Here is a 22,583-nt window from a genome sequence, read left to right on the forward strand (position 1 = left end):
TTACGCGTTGATTGTTAAGGTTACGGGTTGGTTGTTAAGGTTACGGGTTGGTTGTTAAGCTTAATCTTCACAATCAACGCATAACCTTAACAAGCAAACCGTAACCTTAACAAGCAACACGTAACCTTAACAAGCAACCCGTAATCTTAACAACCCGTAACCTTAACAACCGTAACCTTATCTGCAAATAGAAAAGATAACTATCATTGGGTACATGTATATTAAACGTGAAGAAAGAAAATACCGTTGATGCAAGAGAGAAGAGGCATTCTTTTTCGAACAGGAAAACTTATTTTGAAGGGGGAAAATAAAAAAAGAAAAAGATCCCAAAAAGAAAACATGTGACAGGAAGAAACTCTGTTGCTAGTAAATCTAGATGCATTAGCTTCAGAAGCTACAAAGAAACATCAAGTTCGCACGTGTCATTACGAGATCAATTCAATCATTAGCCATCTCTCTGCTCTTCTTCGCTAGGTTGCGCTCCAGCTTGTGTGCATTCTGGTGTCCTCCAAGAGCTTGGGTGCTGTAAAAAGTCTGTCTGCAATAGTTACACGAGAAAACTCGTGCGTGCTCGGGACGAGGCCCAGACTGCAGGGACAGGTTAAGGTTGAGGTTCTGAGCTTCATGAAATATTCTCGGCGAGCAAAGGCCGAGGGGTCGAGCAGACGCCGCGCTGGGATCAGCGGTGGACACGGAGGATCTCAGCGAGCAGAGGCGAGGGGTCGAGGCGTGAGACCGGAGAGGAGCTTCGGCCACCACAAGGATTGCAGAAGGGACGGAGGGAGCTAGGGCAAAAATGGTGGGGGAAGGAGGAGGGAGAGAGGAGAGATTGTATGGTTATTACGAATATAATATTAGAGAGAGAGAATGGGTATTATAGTCTTTACCTGTGTAAAATTCTTGGGCTTTGTGTTTTGGGGGCTCAGAGCATAGTTATTACGAATTTGGGGGTTTTTAGAGCGTTGAAAAAGTCTTGGGAGGGGGAAGCATATTTGTTACGAATTTGGGGGCTGAAAGCATTTTTCCCTTAAAAAAAACTTCCTTCTTTAAATTGTTATATTTTAGTTAGTTACAATATCAGATTAACCTGAAAAGTGACATCTCTTTATCACTTTGGTCTAAAAAATGACATAGCCGACGCTTAAAAGGTGCCAAATTGGTAACACATAAGCCTTTCCCATGCATCAGGCGATTTCTTAAGCGAATTGTTAAAGAAGTTTTTTTCCCATACGTATCCCTCATATCACTCATATTTTCGGATATATCCCCTCAAGTTTTAGAATTCGTAAATGCTCCACTACCTCTTCCTTCACACCATCTCCTCTATTCTTTTCTCCTCTTGATACTCAACGCACCCTCCTCTCTCTCCCTCTTTTCCTCCTTTGTAAGGAGGTGTAAGGAGGGAGAAGAAGTGGTAGAGAGGAGGGAAGGTTGGGGATCTAGAGAAGAGAAGAGAGGAGATGGTGAGAAGAGAGAGTTTTTCTTATTACAAATTTCAGAATTTGGGGAGGGTGGAGAGGGGTTAATCCAAAAAATATGAGAGACTGAGTGATCTATATGTAAAATTTCTTAATATTTTGCTTAAAAAGTATCTTCGGTGATTCAAATTTATTACCTTTTAGATCAAAGTATTTCCGACCCGTCACTTTTTAATCAAAATGATAAAGATGTGTCATTTTTTAGGTCAGCCTGGTATTTATCAGCCTAATTTTCTTATTAGAGAGGTACGTTCGTATTCTGACATCCATCATGCTATGAATCGCTATGATATCCAACATTCGAGAGGGAGCACGAAGACCAAGACCAGTCGGATTCTTGAAAAGCAATGCGAGTTATTTTCGAAGATTCGGACTCATGACGTCACGCCTGACGATGGATTGGTAAGCTGACGTCACGCATGACAGCCGTTGCTCCCAGCGCCAAACTTGACCATGTTTGGTATAAATAAGGCCGTCTCAGAATAAACGGAGACCTGTCTGCATATTAAGGTAAAAGGATACTTTTTAGTTCTATCTCCTTTCTTTGTTGTCCGTAATTTTTTTTTTCCAATTTTTTTTTTAAGAATTTTCTTCTAATTGTGTACAAAATGGGCTCTATAAAAAATAATAATAAAAAATAATTTTTTTTCTCCTTATTTATTATAAATAGATGCTTCTTAGCGTCCCTATTGATTTATTGTGCTATTCAATTTCTGTGATTAGCATTTGTCACAATCAATTAATTAGTTTCATTGTTCGATTTAGTTCCAGAAAATCAGAATAGGCAGCTATTCAAATATGGCATTTCCTTTTTCTAATTTGAATCCTACTTCTGGCTTTAACTTTAGGAAACTCATTTTGAGGTTTGTTTTTGTAGGAAATCGCTTGAAACCATTTCCAGGAGTTTCTTCCCCTGATTTCCTTTTGGCTAAATTGTATTTAAATGCGCTATAGTTTCACCAATATTACACTTAAGTGGCCTCTATTTCTAAACCGAGCAAATAAATACGTTAAAGTATTTAAATGTTGTAGATCAATGGCTGTAAGTTAAAAAAAAACCCTAGATGATGTTAATATTTCTCTATGTATCCAAGAATATCACATAACACATGATACTAAAGTGTAACTTTTAGAAACTTTAGGGTATTAAAGTAATGCTATTTACAAACTGAAGATATTTATATATAATATTGGTTAAACAAGAGGGTACCGAATTGCAACATTAAAACACCAAAGTGTAACATTTAAAACTTCGGGACATTTATACGTAACATTTAAACCCTATGAGATATTTATTTGCTCGGTTTTAAAATAACGGTCACCTAAATGCAAGGCTGGTTTCATCTAAAGAAAAAAAATTTATGGTTGATGAAACTAAGCGGCATTCAAGTGCACTTTAGCCTTTTTTTTTGTTAGGTTTCTTTACGAAAAAACTGACCAAACAGAGCAGACCTACTCGGGAAAATTTGCAAAATAGTTTATTTTTGCTAATTATTTAGCAAAATAGACCGTTTTACTAAATAATTAGCAAAATAGACCTTTTTTGAAAAAACAAGTCGATTTTGAAAAACAAGACTCAGAAAACATATATGACTACTAGTCCCGTATGTTTAGAGCTAACTTAATTATAAATTAGTGACTCAGAAAATATACGGGATTAGTAGTCTCGTATGTTTTCTGAGCTGTTTTGCAAAATAGACCTCTTTTGACCTGTTGGCCAAAAAGAGGTTTATTTTGCTAATTATTTAGCAAAACGGTCTATTTTGCTAAATACTTAGCAAAAACGGATTATTTTGTAAATTTTCCCGACCTACTCCAGATCAGGTGGCCACCTGATTCACATATGTCACGTGATCGTACTCACGGTCCCAAACGAAATCTTGACACGCGGTCGGCATCCACATCATCTGGAGGGTATGATAAGTAGAAGTCCTCCGCACTCATAGATGCACTCCCCTCGCTCTAATAAAAACGTTAAATAGGAGTACACATTATCAGAAAACAGCGTATACTTATCAAACCAGCCCCTTTTTCCTCAGCTGCCCCCCCAAATCCCTCGTTAACATTCGAGAAGATTAAATCCAATTCGATCATCTTGTTTGCTTGATTGAGGTAACTACTGCCATCTGTATTATTTAGATTTACAAACGGAATCTTGATCAGGTTTTTTTTTTCTTTTTTTTTTGCCCCCCAGTAAATCAAACCAATCTGTCATCTGTATTATTTATATTTAAAGCAGTAAATTTCATCCAAATCCGTAATTTTGCATCAAAAAAGTACAGGTAGTTTGTACCGTATTGCTATCTACTTACCTCAGCAGAGAGCTCAACGATGGACGGTGAAACCGGAAGTTGTCTCGGTTGGGCGGCGAGGGATCCTTCTGGCGTTCTCTCCCCTCACAGATTCAATCGCAGGTGCGTTCGGCGCCGCATTTTTTATTATGTTCTTGCGTGTATGTATATGTATAATTTTTTTATTGACTGTCGATTCGCACATGATTGATATTTCATACAATAATGTAACCGGGCATCTGTTCGATTCGTGCAGGGTTGTCGGAGACGATGATGTTTCTCTTAGAATAACACACTGCGGAGTTTGTTTTGCTGACTACAGTTGGACAAGAAATAAAATGGGGGACTCAAATTATCCCCTTGTTCCCGGGTAAGTTTTACTTTCTTGAGTTGGTTTGAGTATCACCATACAGTTTTGGAGCATAATTGAGAAATACTCACTCATAGTTTTAGCATGACATTATCTCCAATCACATCGTTTCGTAGTTGGAAAATACTCTCAACATGAGAAAAACTTTACACGACAATTGGAGTACAGGGCTTAATCGTTCCCTAGAAACAACCGTAATTTTTTTTTTTTGTTTCACCTATACATATTTGGACCATGTCAATGCACTTAGTTGGTCTCTAACTCACGCGTTATATGAAGGTGAATCATTGGGTGAGTGACATAAAAGATTACTGAGTACATAAATCCTTTTGGTACATGTACTGATTTCTTTAATCAACATTTCAGGCATGAGATTGTTGGAATTGTCACAGAGGTTGGTTCCAACATCAAACGTTTCAAAATTGGTGATCACGTCGGTGTTGGTACATACGTAAATTCATGTAGAGATTGCCAATATTGCAACGAGAAACAAGAAGTTCATTGCTCAAAAGGATCAGTTTTTACTTTCAACGGATTAGATTCGGATGGAACAATCACAAAAGGGGGATATTCAAGTTACATCGTAGTACATGAGAGGCAAGGATTTCTTCTTCTCCGATTTATAAAGTTTAGGGGAGTTTCGTGAAATTTAACATTGCTGAGTTCTTTACCCCATTATGAATCAACAGGTATTGTTACATTATACCTAGTGGTTATCCACTGGAAAAGGCTGCACCATTACTGTGTGCAGGAATTACAGTGTATTCGCCTATGATACGTCATAATATGAATCAACCGGGTAAATCTCTTGGTTGTGCAGGAATTACAGTGTATTCGCCTATGATACGTCATAATATGAATCAACCGGGTAAATCTCTTGGTGTTATTGGTCTTGGTGGCCTAGGTCATATGGCGGTAAAATTTGGAAAAGCGTTTGGTTTAAAAGTTACTGTTTTTAGTACTAGCAAATCCAAAAGAGAGGAAGCTTTGAAACTTCTCGGAGCAGATAGATTTGTTATATCATCAGATGCTCAGGAGATGCAGGCATGTTTATCGTATATCACAATATTTTGATCCCAACTGTCTTGGATGTTTCAGATTTTCCATTGTTCTTCATGTACTTTTTCGTGTTTTTTCATTTCAGTCTTTAGCAGGTACCCTTGACTTCATTGTCGACACTGCTTCTGGTGATCACCCTTTTGATCCTTATATGTCACTCTTGAAAGTTTATGGAGTTATGGTGCTTGTGGGTTTTCCTAGTGAGATCAAAATGAGCCCTGCAAGTCTTAATTTCGGTATCATTTTGGCTCTAAATCTTGATCAACCCCACTTCTTCGAGCTTGTTTTTATAGTTTTTGGATACTAAATATCTATTGAATATTTGTGACAGGTGCAAAAACTGTTTCAGGGAGCATAACGGGCGGTACAAAAGATACACAGGAAATGCTAGAGTTTAGTGCAGCCAACAAGATTTTTCCAGAGGTTGAAATTATTCCGATTCAGTATATAAATGAGGCACTTGAGAGAATGATCAAGAAGGACGTAAAGTATCGGTTTGTGATTGATATTGAGAACTCCCTCAAGTGAAAATTTGATATTTCGATCGATGTCTACCTTGGAAAACATACCAATAAATTATCTATCGAGTGAATAACACTACAATGGTATTTGTTTTAAATACTTATGGAGTGAAAGATCCTACAATGGTATACGAAAGATACGTAAAACTTTCAATGAAGTTTTTGTTTTGGATACTATCCTTTTATGCCTTGTGTAAACATTCTATGGTCTTCAGTGTGTTGCCTCTCATGACTCAACCTGTTGCTCTACTGTTGAGTGGATTTCAGAGGTACACAAAGCACAACAAGAATCATTAGCATAAAAATTAAACTGACAGTTCTCCAATATCTTTGGACCAATCCTAGCTACAAGTATGAAACTCACATTCATTGACAAAAGAAAATGGTAATTACTTCCTTGTTGCTTCACAAAAACAACGCTGAGAGATTCAGCCATGGAGCATATTTCACATCACATCCTCAGAAACCCATTAAGGATACATCTTTCTAATTTCAGAAGCCACCTCCTAAACTTCTGACGAAGAAAATAAATTGGACATCAAATTTTTTATATTAAAAAAAATCGAAAAGGCTCAAACTTCTCATGCGCCATCAAGGCAAAAATTTAAGGTATTCACGTCCCAGAAGCTTATTCGATATAACTCACATGGTGCAGATTTCAGGAAATCCAACAGCAACAAAAGATTAAGCACCATATTCTTGTCAAATACAAAGCAAAACGCCATCAAGTGCAAGTTAGCTTTTTTTTTTTTTTTAGGTTAGGTTTCTTTACAAAAATTTAACCAAACAGAACAGACCTACTCCAGATCAGGTGGCCCACCTGATCCACAGATGTCACGTGTTCACACTCATGGTCCCAAACGAAATCTTGACACGCGGCCGGTATCCACATCATCTGGAGGGTATGATAAGTAGAAGTCCTCCATGCTCATAGATGCACTCCCCTCGCTCTAATAAAAACGTTAAATAGGAGTACACATTATCAGAAAACAGCGTATACTTATCAAACCAGCCCCCTTTTCCTCAGCTTTCCCCCAAATCCCTCGTTAGCATTCGAGAAGATTAAACCCAATTCGATCATCTTGTTTGCTTGATTGAGGTAACTGCTTCCAAACTGTAACAACCGTTCTTTCGAATCTTTAGTGGGTTTAATCTTTGTCTGGCGATTATTTTTGCATGGTTTTTTTTTTTTGCCCCCCAGTAAATCAAACCAATCTGTCATCTGTATTATTTAGATTTAAAGCAGTAAATTTCATCCAAATCCGTAATTTTGCATCAAAAAATACAGGTAGTTTGTACCGTAATGCTATTTACTTACCTCAGCAGAGAGCTCAACGATGGACGGTGAAACCGGAAGTTGTCTCGGATGGGCAGCAAGGGATCCTTCTTTGTACTCAGCGCTAAACTCAAACTGTGTTTTGCTGTTCACGTGCTCACTGTTCACGTGCTTGTGGCCCCCACATTCACAGGCCAAAGCAATTGCCTTTCATGACGCATCAAATCGACATCAGCTCAGCCTTTTGTGACGCATCAAACTTCGGACACTCGAGAATAACGACATTAGTCAATAGAGAGGCGCTAAAAGCACGGGTAGAGAAAGATCTCAACTCTTCTAGTAATACAAGATCCATTGTTCTGAGTTCAGAGAATTTCAGCGTTATTTCTAACTCAATATCACCCCTCTTTGTTGCAACGTCATCGTCTTCTTCATCGAGAGAATTTCAGCGTTATTTCTAACTCAATATCACCCCTCTTTGTTGCAACGTCATCGTCTTCTTCATCGGCAATCACATGCTCCATACCATTACTCAATATCACCCCTCTTTGTTGCAACGTCATCGTCTTCTTCATCGGCAATCACATGCTCCATACCATTGCATGCCCAAATTGATAATGATTCGAGGTATGGGAGGTGCACAATCCATGTAGCATTTTTCAGCCTGCCGCATGAGAGAAGAAGCAGTTGACGAACGTTTCCGAAGCAGTGATCCACCAAAGAACGTGATCTTCTTCAATGCAGGATTGCTATACACATAAAATACTTCCAAGTTGTCGAATTCTTCTTCAGAATGGCAGCTTATATCTACTTCTTCCAAGTGCTCGCAGTCTGAGATAAGTAAGTGGAGAAGGGTGCGCCTTGTGTTGCCGTTTCGAAGCAGCGGTCGCAGTGGGAGGGCTGTCACGCCTTCCAATTCTCTAATATCAACCCTCCATAGGGACAACAGCCGATTTTTGGAGAGTTGCTCCAGTGTGTCGAGCCTTCTGACATCGATAGATAGAGATGTGATCTCGGAGAGCACTAATTCTTCGATGCTTGCTTGACCTTCAGTATCTCATGCTTTAAATGCGGAACCTAATAGTTGCAGCTGTGCTAGTTTGTGTAATCTCGGTATCAATCCATGAGGGATGCTTCTCAGAGAACTTGAAAAATTCACTGACAAGCGCCTCAATTGGATCAGATCTCCCAACTCCACAGGCAGCGAACTTATGGGAGTGAAACTTAAGTCTAGGTATCTTAAGTGCAGTAGTCGTCCGATAGCTGGAGGAATTTCACTGATGTTGTTATATGACATATCAAGGCACGTGAGTGCATTCATGTTTTGAAAGAAACGCTCAGGGATCATAGCAATATGGTTCCCCCGAAGAATCAGGACCGACAAAGTCGGGCAATCAGGATGCTGGGCAGTTGCGTCCCGAGTCGTCCATGAATCAACCAAATCGTTTTATGTGTATGGCAATCCTGCATTGAAGAAGATCACGTTCTCTGGTGGATCACTGCTTCGGAACGTTCGTCAACTGCTGCTTCTCTCATGCGGCAGGCTGAAAAATGCTACATGGATTGTGCACCTCCCATACCTTGAATCATTATCAATTTGGGCATGCAATGGTATGGAGCATGTGATTGCCGATGAAGAAGACGATGACATTGCAACAAAGAGGGGTGATATTGAGTTAGAAATAACGCTGAAATTCTCTGAACTCAGAACAATGAATCTTGTATTACTAGAAGAGTTGAGGTCTTTCTCTACCCGTGCTTTTAGCGCCCCTCTATTGACTAATGTCGTTATTCTTGAGTGACCGAAGTTTGATGCGTCACAAAAGGCTGAGCTGATGTCGATTTGATGCGTGACGAAAGGCAATTGCTTTGGCCTGTGAATGTGGGGGCCACAAGCACGTGAACAACGAGCACGTGAACAGCAAAACACAGTTTGAGTTTAGCGCCGAGTACAACGGACAATTCAAGGGCCTGGACAGTTTGTAAATAAAGTGCGATTTAGCCTTTCTTTTTTTTTCTTTTTCTTTTTTTTGGGTTAGGTTTCTTTACAAAAAACTGACCAAACCGAACAAACCTACTCCAGATCAGGTGGCCACCTGATTCACAGATGTCACGTGTTCACACTCATGGTCCCAAACGAAATCTTGACACGCGGCCGGCGTCCACATCATCTGGAGGGTATGATAAGTGGAAGTCCTCCATGCTCATAGATGCACTCCCCTCGCTCTAATAAAAACGTTAAATAGGAGTACACATTATCAGAAAACAGCGTATACTTATCAAACCAGCCCCTTTTATCTGGGTGGCACTACAGACACACCACCAACCACGCCTTGGGACACACTCCTCTCTCAGCTACAGTACACGGGACCCACATAAATTTTTTAAAAAAATTTCACGTGGACCCCATGCACTGTAGCTGAGAGAGGAGAGTGTGTCCCAAGGTGTGGTTGGTGGTGTGCCTGTACCATTTTCCCTTTTATCTCAGCTTTCCCCTAAAATCCCTCGTTAGCATTCGAGAAGATTAAACCCAATTCGATCATCTTGTTTGCTTGATTGAGGTAACTACCTCCAAACTGTAATAACCGTCCTTTCGAATCTTTAGTGGGATTAATCTTTGTCTGGCGATTATTTTTGCACGGTTTTCTTCTTTTTTTTTCTTTTTTTTTTGCCCCCCAGTAAATCAAACCAATCTGTCATCTGTATTATTTAGATTTAAAGCAGTAAATTTCATCCAAATCCGTAATGCTATCTACTTACCTCAGCAGAGAGCTCAACGATGGACGGTGAAACCGGAAGTTGTCTCGGTTGGGCAGCGAGGGATCCTTCTGGCGTTCTCTCCCCTCACAGATTTAATCGCAGGTGCGTTCGGCCCCGCATTTTTGATTATGTTCTTGCGTGTACGTATACGAAAAGATAACAAGAAAGCATCACATTTGCCATTTCTTCATCTTATATGATACCACCCCATGGACAATAACACTTGGTTCTTTACAAATCTATCAAAACTTTGAGATACATGTATATGTATAATCTTTTTATTGACTGTCGATTCGCACATGATTGATATTTCATACAATAATGTAATCGGGCATCTGTTCAATTCGTGCAGGGTTGTCGGAGATGATGATGTTTCTCTTAGAATAACACACTGTGGAGTTTGTTTTGCTGACTACAGTTGGACGAGAAATAAATTGGGGGACTCAAATTATCCCCTTGTTCCCGGGTAAGTTTTACTTTCTTGAGTTGGTTTGAGTATCACCATACAGTTTTGGAGCATAATTGAGAAATACTCACTCATAGTTTTAGCATGACATTATCTCCGATCACATCGTTTCGTAGTTGGAAAATACTCTCAACGTGAGAAAAACGTTACACGACAATTGGAGTACAGGGCTTAATCGTTCCCTAGAAACAACCGTAATTTTTTTTTTCGTTTCACCTATACATATTTGGACCATGTCAATGCACGTAGTTGGTCTCTAACTCACGCGTTATATGAAGGTGAATCATTGGGTGAGTGACATAAAAGATTACTAAGTACATAAATCCTTTTGGTACATGTACTGATTTCTTTAATCAACATTTCAGGCATGAGATTGTTGGAATTGTCACAGAGGTTGGTTCCAACATCAAACGTTTCAAAATTGGTGATCATGTCGGTGTTGGTACATACGTAAATTCGTGTAGAGATTGCCAATATTGCAACGAGAAACAAGAAGTTCATTGCTCAAAAGGACCAGTTTTTACTTTCAACGGATTAGATTCGGATGGAACAATCACAAAAGGGGGATATTCAAGTTACATCGTAGTACATGAGAGGCAAGGATTTCTTCTTCTCCGATTTATAAAGTTTAGGGGAGTTTCGTGAAATTTGACATTACTGAGTTCTTTACCCCATTATGAATCAACAGGTATTGTTACATTATACCTAGTGGTTATCCACTTGAAAAGGCAGCACCATTACTATGTGCAGGAATTACAGTGTATTCGCCTATGATACGTCATAATATGAATCAACCGGGTAAATCTCTTGGTGTTATTGGTCTTGGTGGCCTAGGTCATATGGCGGTAAAATTTGGAAAAGCGTTTGGTTTAAAAGTTACTGTTTTTAGTACTAGCAAATCCAAAAGAGAGGAAGCTTTGAAACTTCTCGGAGCAGATAGATTTGTTATATCATCAGATGCTCAGGAGATGCAGGTATGTTTATCGTATATCACAATATTTTGATCCCAACTGTCTTGGATGTTTCAGATTTTCCATTGTTCTTCATGTACTTTTTCGTGTTTTTCCATTTCAGTCTTTAGCAGGTACCCTTGACTTCATTGTCGACACTGCTGCTGGTGATCACCCTTTTGATCCTTATATGTCACTCTTGAAAGTTTATGGAGTTATGGTGCTTGTGGGTTTTCCTAGTGAGATCAAAATGAGCCCTGCAAGTCTTAATTTCGGTATCATTTTGGCTCTAAATCTTGATCAACCCCACTTTCTTCGAGCTTGTTTTTATAGTTTTTGGATACTAAATATCTATTGAATATTTGTGACAGGTGCAAAAACTGTTTCAGGGAGCATAACGGGCGGTTCAAAAGATACACAGGAAATGCTAGAGTTTAGTGCAGCCAACAAGATTTTTCCAGAGGTTGAAATTATTCCGATTCAGTATATAAATGAGGCACTTGAGAGAATGATCAAGAAGGACGTGAAGTATCGGTTTGTGATTGATATTGAGAACTCCCTCAAGTGAAAATTTGATATTTCGATGTCTACCTTGGAAAACATACCAATAAATTATCTATCAAGTGAATAACACTACAATAAATTATCTATCGAGTGAATAACACTACAATGGTATTTGTTTTAAATACTTAAGGAGTGGATGATCCTACAATGGTATACAAAAGATGCGTAAAAGTTTCAATGAAGTTTTTGTTTTGGATACTATCCTTTTATGCCTTGTGTAAACGTTCTTTGGTCTTCGATGTGTTGCCTCTCATGACTCAACCTGTTGCTCTACTATTGAGTGGATTTCAGAGGTACACAAAGCACAACAAGAATCATTAGCATATAAATTAAACTGACAGTCCTCCAATATCTTTGGACCAATCCTAGCTACAAGCATGAAACTCACATTCATTGACAAAAGAGAGAAAAATGGTAACTACTTTCGTGTTGCTTCACAAAAACAACGCTGAGAGATTCAGCCATGGAGCATATTTCACATCACATCCTCAGAAATCCATTCAGGGTAAATCTTTCTAATTTTAGAAGCCACCTCCTAAACTTCTGACGAAGAAAATAAATTGGACAACAAGTTTTTTATATTTAAAAAAAAAACCCGAAAAGGCTCAAACTTCTCATGCACCATCGAGGCAAGAATTTAAAGGTATTCACGTCCCAGAAGCTTATTCGATATTAACTCACATGGTGCGGTTTCCAGGAAATCCAACAGCAACAAAAGATAAAGGCACTGTATTCTTGTCAAATGCAAAACAAAACGCAGTTAAGAAACTCTGATATCAGTAACGCCATCCAAGAGTACGTACTATGAAATATGGCTGACAAAATTAAGTGGCCTCCAAACTTCTTCAGAAGGGACGCGAGTCCCATAGTAGGCCAAGTGTATCTGAGGAAAGATGCGTCTTGCTTAGGGATGAACTGTAAAGATGGACCTTGCTTAGTGATTAGTTGCAAGGTTGCCCCTTGATTAGGCGTTTCAGAGGACCTACAAACATCATTAAGCACAAAAACATCATAATGGGTTACACTAATGATGACCATTAATGCAAAAAGGCAAGAACGTGAAAGCAGTGGCGTAGCCAGGATTTTTCCCTATTAAGGATTTTCCATGTTAAATTTTGTGTGATTCTATTTCCTGCATTTGGTCATTTTCGGGGGTTTTGTGAGATCTAAAAATCCCAACATTAGGACTTCTTATTTGTCTTCAAAACTGATTAGACTTTTGCAACTTTTTATCCTTTGTTTGAGAAAATGGTTATACTTTTGGATTGTGTGAAGGAGATGATATTACCTTGCAGATTATGGGGGACGAAATTGTTGGGGATTCGAAACAATCAAATCAAACATTTACCCTTCCGGACCTTGTATTTGAGAGTAGGAAAGTAGGAAAAATCACAACAAAAAATAGATAAAAAACTTGCAGGAAAGTAAACAAGAAAGAAAACACCAAATTTAACGAGGTTCGGCAATCGTGCCTACGTCCTCAAGAGCCACACCACACAATTCTTTGATTAATATTAAAGAAGATTACAATGCCCACAAATAGGATCTAATCTCTCTTTGATTAATATTAAAGAAGATTACAATGCCCACAAATAGGATCTAATCTCTCTGAGATCTCTCTGAAGAATTCTCTCAAAACCGAAGATTACAATGCCCACAAATAGGATCTAATCTCTCTGAGATCTCTCTGAAGAATTCTCTCAAAACCCACTTTTTCTGATGTCTAATATCTTTTAAGGCGTTCCATATATATAGAAAACCTAAAACCAAAACAGACTAGGAATTCTAAAACCAAAACAAAACAGATTAGAAATCATAATAACCTGTTACCAAAATAGATTAAGAATCATGTTACCAAACAGATTAAGAATTATGTTACCAAAACAGATTAGGAAACCTGCTATCCAACAATTTGTTTAATTTTACCTTTGAGTCTACATCCCTTAGACTAACAATCTCCCACTTGGAGACCCAAAGCACAATCAACGAGCTCACTCGAACTCTCCCTTCTTTGCAAGCATCCTCCAACACGGAAAAAATCCATTGTTTAATCATCATCAACCCGACGATCCTGACGATCCTCCTGGTGTGGCGCCTTCATCTCCTACACGTGAAGGCTAACTGAAGTGACGCACAACTCCAGTTTGTCAGCGGTCACTGCTTTCGTCAACATATCCACAGGATTTTGAATCCCGAAAATCTTCTCTAGATGTAACTTCTCGTCCTCAATCAACGAGCGTATAAAATAATATTGTACATCAATGTGTTTCGTTCTGACATGATATACTGGATTTTTGATAAGATGTATAGCGATCTAGCTATCACAATAAAGAACACCTCTCCCTTGCTTCAGATCCAACTCTTTTAGGCACTCGTTCAACCAAATCATCTCCTTGCTTGCTTCAGTCACCGCGACATACTCGGCTTCAGTTGTAGACAAAGTTACAATCTTCTGTAGACGTGAAACCCGACTCACTACTGTTGACGCCAATATATAAACATACCCCGTGGTGCTCCGCCTCGTATCATGATCACCAGCGAAGTCCGCATCCACATATCCCTGCAGTACCAACTCCTTCCTCCTGAAATATAGTGGTTTATCTGTAGTCCCTCTCAAGTAGCACAATATTCACTTCATGGCCTCCCAATGTTGTTCCCTGGATTGCTTACAAACCTGCTCACAACTCTCACTACATAGGCAATGACCGGCCTCGTACAAACCATCACGTACATGAGACTCCCAATGACCAAAGAATATAACACTCTGCTCATATGCTCTCTATCTGCATCTGTCTTAGGCGATTGCTCTTCAGATAACGTAAATTTGCTTCCAAGGGGCGTGCTAACAATCTTAGCATTCTGCATGTTGAACCTCTGAAATACCTTCTTGATGTATTCAGCTTGACTCAACCTCAACGTCCCTTCAGCTTTATTTCTACTGATTCGCATCCCTAGAATCTGCTTCGCTGCACCCAGATCCTTCATAGCAAACTTCTTTGCCAACTGCTTCTTCAAGTTGTTTATCTCCTCTAAACTCGGTCCTGTAACTAACATATCATCAACATACAAAAACAATATAATAAAAGGGGACTCGAACCTCTTGAAGTAGCAACAATGATCAGAATTGCATCTTCTGGAGCCATTGTTCTGCATGAAGTTGTCGAACTTCTTGTACCACTGTCTCGGGGCCTGTTTCAATCCGTACAAACTCTTCTTGAGCTTACACACCATCTCTTTCTTTCCTTCTTTAATGAAGCCAACATGTTGTTTCATGTAGATTTCTTCATCCAAGTCACCATGAAGAAAGATAGTTTTTATATATAATTACTCAAGGTAGAGATCTTCTGCAGCTACTAAGGTCAACACCACTCTGATGGTGGTGAGCTTCACAACGAGGAAAAATATCTTCGTATAGTCCACTCATTCCCGTTGTTAGAACCTCTTCACGACAAATCTGGCCTTGTTTCTCTTGCTTCCATTACTCTCCTACTTGACCCAATAGACCCATTTTTTATGCAAGGTTTTCTTCTGTGTAGGTAGCTAGACTAACTCACATGTCTCATTAGTGTGTAGAGAATCTATTTCCTATTACATCACATGCTCCCACTGCTGAGATTCACTCACTTGCATAGCCTCCTCATAGCACTCTGGTTCTCCACTATCTGAAGCCTCTTTCGTTCTTCGGTCTGAATTGACTTTGTGGCCCCCATCTGGAAGTTCCTTCAAATCTATATACTCGGATCCACCTGTATTCCTAATGCTGCTTCCACTGCTTTGGCTATCATTGGCATTGTCCATGTTCTTGTATATCACCTCCTCATTGAATATCACATCCCTACTTCTGATGATCTTTCTGTTATTCTCATCCTAAAGATGATACTTGAACTCGTCAATGACGTATCCAATGAATATGTACTTATGTGACTTAGCCTGTAGCTTGTCCCTGACATGGTCACTAATATGAACATATGCCACACAACCAAATACTCGCAAATGTGAGTGATCTTCTTGCCACTCCAAACCTCCTCTAGAATCACGTAATCCAATAGAACTGATGGCCCATGATTAATCAAGTAAGCTACCGTATGCACCTCATACGTCCAAAATATCTTAGACAGACCTGCATGTAATCGCATACTCCTGGCATGCTCCGTCAATGTCCTATTCATCCTCTCTGCAACGCCGTTTTGTTGCAACGTCCCTGGAGTGGTCCTCTCCAAACGAATCTCATTTAGAGCACAGAGCATCTTGAACTCCTCCAGCTCGTATTCTCAATCGTTGTCTAATCTCAAACATTTCACTTTTAGATCTGTCTCATTCTCCATGATGGCTTTCCACTTTTTGAAGATCTCGAACACCTCTGACTTGTGCTTCATGAAGTATACTCACACCTTCCTCGAGTGATCGTCAATAAAAGTGCCATAGTACGTCGAACCGTCAAGAGAAGATACACTAGATGGACCCCATATATTGGTATGAACTAACTCTAGCATCTGAGCTTTAGGCGGCCTTCCATCCTTCTGGAAACTAACTCTCTTCTTCTTTCCAAAGGTGCAGTCCTCGCAAATATCGATTTTTACGAAATCGATGCTGGTTAGCTTTCCCTGTGAATGTAGAATCTTCATCCCCTTCTCTCTCATGTGTTCCAATCTATTGTGCCACAGATCCGTACTCTCCTTGCCAGCTACAATTACGAGGGTGTCACTCACATGTGAGGTGAGGTAGAGAATTCATGTTTTGTTGCCCCAGGCAACAATCATAGTACCGTTAGAGATCCTTCACGAATCCCCGATGAATGTCGAAACATAGCTTTCTGCTCCAAGCTGTCCTACCAAAACAAAATAAGATTCCTCTTCAGCTTCGATATGTGCCTCACGTTCTTCAGATTCCACTTGAAGCGCTTCAATTGTATTTGTACATCTCCTCTTCCAATAACACTACATTGTTCATTATCCCCCAAGTATACTTTTCCAAAGTCCCCTGATACATAGTTATGAAGAAGCTTTCTATTAGTAATGGCGTGGAACGAGGCTCCTGAGTCGATGACCTAGGAATAGAATCACTATCCATAGTGAGGATCAATGCATCCTGCACGAGATGAGCCTCCTGCTCATTCGCGTCCTTCTTTTGTGCTTTACACACTGAAGACATATGGCCCTCCTGACCGCAGTTTCAACACTTTCTTTGATAGGTCTAACTTTTGAGTTCGACCTCTTCTTGGTTGACTTGACTGATTCCTGTTCTGATTACCCTTCTTCTGGCTTCTGCCTCTCTGCTCGAGATTTAGGGCTAAACCTAAACCTTCTGATTTGGACGATTTCCTTCTAACCTCCTTGGATAGAATCATGCTAACAACTTCGCTCAGGTTGAACTTATCCTTCCCTGCCGAATTACTGATTGCCGTCACACAACCTGCCCAACTATCCGACAACTGTGATAGAATCAATAGGTCCTGCACTTCATCATCGAACGTGATGTCTACATATATGAGTTGATCAACAATCGTGTTGAACTCGCTGAGGTGCATTGTGAAGGAGCGTTCTTCTGTCATCTTGAGATTAAAGAGTGTCTTGACGAGATGCACCTTGTTTGTGGCAGACGGTTGCTCGTACATCTTCACGAGCCCTTCCATAAGCCTCACCGTCGTCTTCTCCTTCAATATGTTGTGTGTGACTGTCTTGACGAGGGATAACCGGATTTGCCCTAGAGTCTTCCTATCTAGTATCTCTCAATCCTTGTCTGACTCTTCTTTCTTCTTTCCTTTAGCCTTACCCATCAACAGACGATACAAGTCCTTCTGGTACAAATAGTCCTCCATCTGCGACTTTCAGTATGAGAAGTCTGAACCGTCAAACTTCTCGATCTTAGATTTGCTTTTCCCTACCATGACTCTCTCACAATCCTTCTGAACGAAGCTCTGATACCAGTTATTGGGGATTCAAAATAATCAAATCGAACCATTGTCCTTCCAGGCCTTGTGTTTGAAGAAGGAAAGTAGGAAAAATCACAACAAATAAAAGATAAAAAACTTGCATGAAAGTAAACAAGAAAAAATACACAAAATTTAACGAGGTTCGGCAATCGTGCCTACGTCCTCGGGAGCAACACCACACAATTCTTTGATTAATATTGAAGAAGATTACAATGCCCTCAAATAGGATCTAATTTCTCTAAGATCTCTCTGAGGAATTCTCTCAAAACCCTCTTTTTCTGATGTCTAATCTCTTCTAAGGCGTTCTATATATATAGAAAACCTAAAACCAAAACAGACTAGTAATTCTAAAACAAAAAACAAAACATATTAGGAATTCTAATAATCTATTACCAAAACAGATTAAAAATCATGTTACCAAAATAGATTAGGAAACTTGCTATCCAACAATTTGTTTGATTTCAGCTTTGAGTCTACATCCCTTAGACTAACAGAAATTACCTTGCAGATTATTATATGGGTAAAACATAGAAGTTACATCATTTTATTTTTATTTTTAATTAATTATGAAACTTAATCAATCTTCTAACATTTGACTTTTTTGACTAAAATGATGTAAGGTTGAACCAATTTACATGTGAATCCTAATTCGACTTTCATCAACCCGGTTCAAAATTTGTCAATCTCAGAATTTAAATTGTCTTAGGAGTTGAGGTAACGATTATTCTGCATAGTAACATTGGCAACTATGGAGCACAATATTATCTGACAAAATTTGCATGAGATCAAAAAGATTACATTTATCTTTGTAACGGAAAAAGGAAATACAAAGAAAAAGGCTCCCTTTAAAACTTTTGAGGAGGAAATAGATGCGTCTGAAATACGTCCAGGTTCATGTCCAATCATCACTTCCACGTTAAACAAGATGGCATTCAGGATTGGAGACAACTTTTGCAAAAAAATTTCCCGTCTTCATCACATCCTTTGCCTGCCATCAGAATCTCTGCTTTTCCAGAAATTATGACGGGAGCTCCATTAATCACGCTATAAAATCCATAAAATTATTAATTTGATATCCTTAGAATATACAAAACATTTATAAACAAAATAATTTTATGTTATTTAGTACGTTTATTATTATAATTATTAAATTAGGATCAAATTAGACATCTCTATCCTAAGTTGTGAATGCTAAAAATGGGTAACAAGGCTCTGATACCACTTACTGGATCTGAGATGCAAGCCTAGAGGGAGGTGAATAGGATTGCTACCGTTTTTCGTCAAAATACAAAATATGCATTGGAAAAAAAATCAAACAAAAGCGATAAATAAAATAACAATTACTAAAAGTAACCAACCAAGAAGGCATGAGATTTTATAGTGGTTTAGATAAACAATTATACGTTCACTCTTCTTTCTCATGAACGGGCTTCCTCACTATGACAAGAATTTACTTGAATCAAAACCTGATTCAGTAGACTTACAAGACTGCATCCTAGTATTTACTATTTGTACATCTCCTCTTCCAATAACACTACATTGTTCATTATCCCCCAAGTATACTTTTCCAAAGTCCCCTGATACATAGTTATGAAGAAGCTTTCTATTAGTAATGGCGTGGAACGAGGCTCCTGAGTCGATGACCTAGGAATAGAATCACTATCCATAGTGAGGATCAATGCATCCTGCACGAGATGAGCCTCCTGCTCATTCGCGTCCTTCTTTTGTGCTTTACACACTGAAGACATATGGCCCTCCTGACCGCAGTTTCAACACTTTCTTTGATAGGTCTAACTTTTGAGTTCGACCTCTTCTTGGTTGACTTGACTGATTCCTGTTCTGATTACCCTTCTTCTGGCTTCTGCCTCTCTGCTCGAGATTTAGGGCTAAACCTAAACCTTCTGATTTGGACGATTTCCTTCTAACCTCCTTGGATAGAATCATGCTAACAACTTCGCTCAGGTTGAACTTATCCTTCCCTGCCGAATTACTGATTGCCGTCACACAACCTGCCCAACTATCCGACAACTGTGATAGAATCAATAGGTCCTGCACTTCATCATCGAACGTGATGTCTACATATATGAGTTGATCAACAATCGTGTTGAACTCGCTGAGGTGCATTGTGAAGGAGCGTTCTTCTGTCATCTTGAGATTAAAGAGTGTCTTGACGAGATGCACCTTGTTTGTGGCAGACGGTTGCTCGTACATCTTCACGAGCCCTTCCATAAGCCTCACCGTCGTCTTCTCCTTCAATATGTTGTGTGTGACTGTCTTGACGAGGGATAACCGGATTTGCCCTAGAGTCTTCCTATCTAGTATCTCTCAATCCTTGTCTGACTCTTCTTTCTTCTTTCCTTTAGCCTTACCCATCAACAGACGATACAAGTCCTTCTGGTACAAATAGTCCTCCATCTGCGACTTTCAGTATGAGAAGTCTGAACCGTCAAACTTCTCGATCTTAGATTTGCTTTTCCCTACCATGACTCTCTCACAATCCTTCTGAACGAAGCTCTGATACCAGTTATTGGGGATTCAAAATAATCAAATCGAACCATTGTCCTTCCAGGCCTTGTGTTTGAAGAAGGAAAGTAGGAAAAATCACAACAAATAAAAGATAAAAAACTTGCATGAAAGTAAACAAGAAAAAATACACAAAATTTAACGAGGTTCGGCAATCGTGCCTACGTCCTCGGGAGCAACACCACACAATTCTTTGATTAATATTGAAGAAGATTACAATGCCCTCAAATAGGATCTAATTTCTCTAAGATCTCTCTGAGGAATTCTCTCAAAACCCTCTTTTTCTGATGTCTAATCTCTTCTAAGGCGTTCTATATATATAGAAAACCTAAAACCAAAACAGACTAGTAATTCTAAAACAAAAAACAAAACATATTAGGAATTCTAATAATCTATTACCAAAACAGATTAAAAATCATGTTACCAAAATAGATTAGGAAACTTGCTATCCAACAATTTGTTTGATTTCAGCTTTGAGTCTACATCCCTTAGACTAACAGAAATTACCTTGCAGATTATTATATGGGTAAAACATAGAAGTTACATCATTTTATTTTTATTTTTAATTAATTATGAAACTTAATCAATCTTCTAACATTTGACTTTTTTGACTAAAATGATGTAAGGTTGAACCAATTTACATGTGAATCCTAATTCGACTTTCATCAACCCGGTTCAAAATTTGTCAATCTCAGAATTTAAATTGTCTTAGGAGTTGAGGTAACGATTATTCTGCATAGTAACATTGGCAACTATGGAGCACAATATTATCTGACAAAATTTGCATGAGATCAAAAAGATTACATTTATCTTTGTAACGGAAAAAGGAAATACAAAGAAAAAGGCTCCCTTTAAAACTTTTGAGGAGGAAATAGATGCGTCTGAAATACGTCCAGGTTCATGTCCAATCATCACTTCCACGTTAAACAAGATGGCATTCAGGATTGGAGACAACTTTTGCAAAAAAATTTCCCGTCTTCATCACATCCTTTGCCTGCCATCAGAATCTCTGCTTTTCCAGAAATTATGACGGGAGCTCCATTAATCACGCTATAAAATCCATAAAATTATTAATTTGATATCCTTAGAATATACAAAACATTTATAAACAAAATAATTTTATGTTATTTAGTACGTTTATTATTATAATTATTAAATTAGGATCAAATTAGACATCTCTATCCTAAGTTGTGAATGCTAAAAATGGGTAACAAGGCTCTGATACCACTTACTGGATCTGAGATGCAAGCCTAGAGGGAGGTGAATAGGATTGCTACCGTTTTTCGTCAAAATACAAAATATGCATTGGAAAAAAAATCAAACAAAAGCGATAAATAAAATAACAATTACTAAAAGTAACCAACCAAGAAGGCATGAGATTTTATAGTGGTTTAGATAAACAATTATACGTTCACTCTTCTTTCTCATGAACGGGCTTCCTCACTATGACAAGAATTTACTTGAATCAAAACCTGATTCAGTAGACTTACAAGACTGCATCCTAGTATTTACTCGAAACCATTCATCTAACCTTACTCCCACAAAAAGCAACTTCTAATCCTAACTAGTCTCAACCCTCAATTCAACCAATTTGAGTACATCGTAAAAGAAGTTTAAAGTAAAACCAAATACAAAATAGTTAAGCTCATAATAACAATAATCTTATAGCGCTTTCGATAAAGCACACCATCCCTCAGAGGATATAAGTGAAGCTTGATGGAGAACGGTAAAGAAGATCAATTTCAAGGCAACTCGCCTCACTGGAACGATCAGAAGATGTTGTGTGCGATGAGTGAGAATTCAACAACGCTTCGAGGAATAAAAAACTCTCTTCAAGATCTCTCAATATCAAATCCTAGAACTTCTCTTTTTCTCTCTCTAATTCTATGGTATTCTCTCACAATAAGACCAAGAAATAGATATCCTAAATGTGGTAGAAGTTGGAGTATGTATTTACATGTACTACAACATATCAAACCAATATTAGTATCAAATGAGAGTTTGTTATTATTCAAACAAGAGAAATTATACAGACAACGGCCTAACAATATAGAATAGGTGTGTAATCAATGGAGAGATCATGAAAATTTGAGCATGCGTGTGTTTTCATGTATTTATGAATATAGTAGGAAAAGTTGTTTTGTGTGCGCGTGTGTGTGTTTTTTTTTTGGGTCTTCAGAAGTGTGTACAGAATAAGATGGCCCAGGCCTTGGTAAAATGTTCTTCTTTATTTGAGAAAATGGTGATATTTTTCTGGATTGTGTGAAGGAGATGAAATTAGCTTGCTGATTATAAGGAAAACGCAGAATTTAAATCATATGTGTTTTTTAAATCAATTATGAAACTTAATGTGCTAATATTAGACTTTTTAGACGAAAATGAGGGAAGTTTGA

The 22,583-nt window shown here is 38.6% G+C and overlaps 2 protein-coding genes across 7 annotated transcripts; both read left to right on the forward strand.

The window, feature by feature from the left end:
- On the forward strand, positions 3,522-5,896 carry LOC109825164 (probable cinnamyl alcohol dehydrogenase 1). The gene is made up of 8 exons (XM_020391920.1): positions 3,522-3,590; positions 3,761-3,892; positions 4,026-4,139; positions 4,506-4,736; positions 4,829-4,950; positions 5,020-5,183; positions 5,284-5,434; positions 5,530-5,896. Exons 2-8 carry the CDS (start codon positions 3,810-3,812, stop codon positions 5,724-5,726), a joined length of 1,062 nt encoding a protein of 353 aa, XP_020247509.1. The 5' UTR covers positions 3,522-3,590; positions 3,761-3,809; the 3' UTR covers positions 5,727-5,896.
- LOC109825162 (probable cinnamyl alcohol dehydrogenase 1) lies at positions 7,755-11,859 on the forward strand. 6 transcript variants are annotated; one of them, XM_020391913.1, is made up of 8 exons: positions 7,755-8,986; positions 9,079-9,173; positions 9,761-9,857; positions 10,108-10,221; positions 10,587-10,817; positions 10,910-11,195; positions 11,296-11,446; positions 11,543-11,859. In XM_020391913.1, exons 2-8 carry the CDS (start codon positions 9,122-9,124, stop codon positions 11,737-11,739), a joined length of 1,128 nt encoding a protein of 375 aa, XP_020247502.1. In that variant the 5' UTR covers positions 7,755-8,986; positions 9,079-9,121; the 3' UTR covers positions 11,740-11,859. The 6 variants fall into 6 exon arrangements, with proteins under 6 accessions (XP_020247502.1, XP_020247504.1, XP_020247503.1 ...); XM_020391915.1 differs by having other exon boundaries at positions 9,764-9,857; XM_020391914.1 differs by having other exon boundaries at positions 9,084-9,173.

This window comes from Asparagus officinalis, chromosome 10 (assembly GCF_001876935.1).
Source record: "Asparagus officinalis chromosome 10, Aspof.V1, whole genome shotgun sequence".
Classification (NCBI taxonomy): Eukaryota; Viridiplantae; Streptophyta; class Magnoliopsida; order Asparagales; family Asparagaceae; genus Asparagus; species Asparagus officinalis.